General features: G+C 34.2%; 1 protein-coding gene across 1 annotated transcript; it reads left to right on the forward strand.

Moving 5' to 3' along the window:
* Nucleotides 1-3,372, forward strand: LOC138312354 (C1q-related factor-like). Its single transcript, XM_069253262.1, has 4 exons — nucleotides 1-49; nucleotides 327-560; nucleotides 2,435-2,464; nucleotides 2,871-3,372. The coding sequence occupies exons 1-4, from the start codon at nucleotides 1-3 to the stop codon at nucleotides 3,272-3,274; spliced, it is 717 nt and encodes a 238-aa protein (XP_069109363.1). The 3' UTR covers nucleotides 3,275-3,372.
* The last annotated feature ends 1,030 nt before the right edge of the window (nucleotides 3,373-4,402 follow it).

A 4,402-nucleotide genomic window follows, 5' to 3' on the forward strand; every position in this document is an offset into this window, starting at 1 on the left:
ATGTATAGGGACGACGTCCAACTTTCCTGTCATTGTGAGATTCGCCAAGGTGGTTAAATATCACGCTCGGGTCATTTCCGTCATATGGGTTATTTCCCTTTGGTTATTTCTCTCCCCACACAATTCCGGTGAAATATCTAACTTATTCAAAGTCATCTGATCAAGTGTTATCCAATCAGAACATTTTAAATGAAGGTGAGGTATAGAAGTAACATTTATCTGAAGGAACACACATTTCTTGTAAAAAAAATGCTGAATGTTATCGTTCCCAAAGACTGATATGAAAATAACATAATCTGTGAATTTTTACGTTTTTTAATATACAGAGGCCCTCCAAAAGGAAAACATCCGACTTGCAGATAAATCGTCTACTCTGGAAGGAGAAGTTAAATTTCTTCAAGAGAAAACTGTTTCACTTGAAGAGAAAATCGTAACTCTCGAAGACAAAATCACTTCACTTGAACAGGATCAGCGTTCTACAGAACAGACAGAAATCACTAGACCATGTCCAGAAGATTCGGGAGGAATTGATGAATCCCGAATAGCAAGCCAACCTAAAGGTACTTGAACGAAATGGTAACTATTATTGATTCCGAGCTCAAACTCGATTTGCGATCTTCTAAGAAGAGGAAGTCATACCTCATAAGTATCATCCATCCTAAAGACGGAAGAATTCATCGCAGAAGTAGAAGAGAGAGATTCAATCGAGATGAGAGGAAAATTATATTCTGACAATGTAGAAGAGGGCAACTCGAGTTAGGCTCACGGCTGCAAGACTAATACATATACACACACGAGTTGTACGGCTGAACAACCACAGACACATTCACACGTGCCCCGCTATTAACACATGGATGCATCCAATAGTAATATTATAAAGTCATATTGGTGAAGTAAAAAGCCCAAAGAAAATAAATATCACAGCTATTACTCAGGAAAATAATAGTCAGATTGAAATAACAATGAACGGCAATATATATAGCTGATGTGCCATATAAGGTTATAGCAACCTGATACAGTTCAGAGTAATAACTGGTAATCAAACTCGAGATTGAATATGAATAGTATAAATCGTCTATTAACAGCCAGGTCATTTGAACTGGACGTGTCGCAGGTTTGATTGGTGGAGGAAAGAGCCGGATGTGCGCCGTGGAAGAAATAACCACCAGACCAGCGGTCAGTACATGGCAAATGCCCCACAGGGGATTTATCTCGAAATCGCGACCGAGACAGGTGGAGAGCGCATGTGGTAATATGTCTGGTAACAGACTTAACCCACTCGTCGCACGCGCGGCCCGTGGCCCATCAGTGTATCATAGCCAAACCCAGGAAAGTACTACGTATGATATTTACGCACTCCATGGGAAATGTGTTATAACACAGTCTCCATTAAAATAAGTAGTTAATAGCTGAAAATTTCATATAAATCTACATTTATCTTTAACCAAAATATCATTTCAATTAAAAACAAACTGAAATCAATGAGAAAACCAAATCTATATATATCTCCTGTTAACATGTTGGGTCAACGCGCTGCTGTTAATGCATGTTGTATACTAAAAAACATAATACAATAGTCCACAATCCAGAAGTCAAATACAACGCAATATACCCACACAACCCAAATGTATTGAAAAAACAATCTTAAATTTATATGCACTTATTATGATAATTCATCGATTTCCATTTAAATAGAAGAATCAAATAAGTATGGAAGAAATATTTTTACTTGAAACTTAAATCAAGTCAAACTCAAGGGAAGTAACTCTCCACATAAAAATCCTACATCAAATGTTTATGTGTGAAATTTTAGTCAGTATAGCTTAATTTTTATGTATATTAAATTAAGTATTTCCTAATTTTAATAAAAAACTAAAATTTTTATATTTACATTATCGTAATAATATATTAATTTTGAAAAAATAATATAATAAAACAGATTGGTTACATAAAATAAAGATATAGACGGAGGCCCCTCTTGATAATCATATTAAATGAGCTAGAAGACTATGGTGTCATTTATTATCAATCATAACTTAGATGTGAGAACAATCAAGATGTGGGTGTTATATTTTTTTATATATTTACAAAAAAAACTAAAGAAAGAAACAATAAATACACCATAAAACAAAATAAATTACCGTATGTAGCAAACGTAAACCAAGCTACCAATGTCATGAATACTATCTTAAATATAAATATAATAAAAAGTGGTGTATTAATATCATTTAATACTACAATAATTATAGGAATAATCTACTCACGCAATGAATTATTAAAAAAACACATTATGGACTTTAAGTAAATGTAACCTTTTTACGTAGGTTTTTTTTCAGTTCGATAACCGAATACATAGAACGTGAAACTACATCACTAATATATATTTTTTTTATATTTATTATTTTTTGTTATTATTATTATTTAAATGTTTCAGATGGCGCTAAGAAGATAAGCAAACGTGTCGGTAAGTCAGGATATTTTTGTTTTTAAAGTCGTTTTTAATGTCTTTCTTTTATTAATCTTTCCCTTGAACTTTTCTGACCATTTTGTGAAAAGCTGAAGATAAAGTAAATAGATTTATCAACATGTTTATTTTAAGTTCTATATACTTAATGCGGCAATGTCGCTTAGTTATATTTTTTCATCCTTACGAACTGAATTCCTTTTCTTGTACACCCGTACCGAAATAAAAAATCTCATAACTTTGCAGAATCCTTCATCAACTGAATTTCATGAACTGAATTTCTATCTATTCTTGTAGATTCATACTGGAATTAAATATGGCAGTTTTCCAGATACTTTCAAGAAATGAATTTCTATCTATTCCTGTAGACCCATACTGAAATTAGAATTTGTTATCCTTTTTGTAGACACCACCACTGAGAGTATAGTAGCATTCCACGCCATTCTCACACAAACGATAACAAATCCAACGTCAGGTCATATCATTCAGTTCGGCAAAACTGTTACAAACATCGGCTCACACTACAATTCTCAAAATGGCGAATTCGTCTGTCCGGAAGTTGGCGTTTACAAGTTTTCCTGGACAATCCACGTTCATCAGGGCCAATATATGACTACAGAATTGGTTCGCAATGGCGTGGTAATAGGGTCCGGTATTAGCGGGGCCGATACATATTTTACCACCGGCTCGGCCTCGGCGATAACAATGCTGGTTCCTGGTGACTCAGTTTGGTTACGAGTATTATACCACGACAGTGGTAGTAGCATATACCCTAACTTTACGATATTTAACGGATTTCGCCTGCACTAGATGACATGAATGATAGTCTTGAAGTTTTGGAGACAAATAATTCCCCTACGTCATCAACGTATGATGTTTTCAATGTTATTGAATAAATATCATCTAAGACGAGACAACATATTGTTCTTTTTAGGAAAACCAGTATGTAGATGACAACATCTTCTTTACTTCACATAAATGACCTGTATTTTATTTAAAGTATGCGTGGAAAACAACATATTTTCTTTTTAGATAACAAAGAAATTGCGAGACCTGATATCCGACCGAAGGCGGCATGAAAACATTCCAAGTCTGACCAATCGGATGGCGTCTATACACCTACCATATATTCTCTATAGAATATATGGCTAGTATCTTACAATACAAGGTTTGTTTTGGTGCGAAACGTAGGAAAGCCGAGATGACGAGCACCAAAATAAAACATGTATTGTAAGATGCTAACCGTGTATTCTGTTTATCCCTCAACCATTATGACATTCAAAACGAAAGCAAATTGTCGATTATTTACATGGTTTCACTCGAGACGATTCTTTGATGCGCAGGAAAAGATTCATTCACTAAACCGTATGAGAGTGTACTCCGTTTTACTTCCGTGGGAATTATATATTAAGTGCCTTTACAAACAGTACCAGTTATTCTGTTCAGTGTACAATATGACTGAAAGAATATGGAAATACTAAAAAAAAAATAATTAAGGTACATGTAGAAGAGGTTCCGTCAGATGTAAAACAAATTCACGTGATAGTATTGGCGGATAAAGCATTTTGTATAGATAAATCACAAGTTTATCCGATAGTAGTTATCCGTCAGTATGTACGGAAGTTGCAGGTTAGTCTAATAATGATGGGCTTAGAATGGCTTGTTTGCATAGAATTTGAAGCTAAATGCTAATTTGCAAATCATTTCCAAAATGCCTATTTTCGAAGCTACATACATGTCTATTACAATTTTTATGTTTATGTGAATGGTAAACAAGTTTGAAAACGAAAATAGAGTACAACGCCTAATATCACTTTCTACTTAAAAATCAATTAAAATAGATTTAACATAAATTTCATAGCGCGGGCCGTCTTATGTTTCCTATTGCCGTCTTAATTACCGCGCCTTAATTGGCTATCACCGTCTTTGTTTCCTTTT

The sequence above is a fragment of the Argopecten irradians genome, unplaced genomic scaffold (genome assembly GCF_041381155.1).
Source record: "Argopecten irradians isolate NY unplaced genomic scaffold, Ai_NY scaffold_0289, whole genome shotgun sequence".
NCBI classification, from domain to species: domain Eukaryota; kingdom Metazoa; phylum Mollusca; class Bivalvia; order Pectinida; family Pectinidae; genus Argopecten; species Argopecten irradians.

What these genes read in the sequence shown, in the direction of transcription:
- LOC138312354 (XM_069253262.1), top strand. Translation starts at nt 1, where the DNA reads ATGTATAGGGACGACGTCCAACTTTCCTGTCATTGTGAGATTCGCCAA. An exon ending in TCATTGTGAGATTCGCCAAG is followed by an intron (nt 50 to 326) that starts GTGGTTAAATAT and finishes TTTAATATACAG; the next exon opens with AGGCCCTCCAAAAGGAAAAC. An exon ending in AATAGCAAGCCAACCTAAAG is followed by an intron (nt 561 to 2,434) that starts GTACTTGAACGA and finishes TAAATGTTTCAG; the next exon opens with ATGGCGCTAAGAAGATAAGC.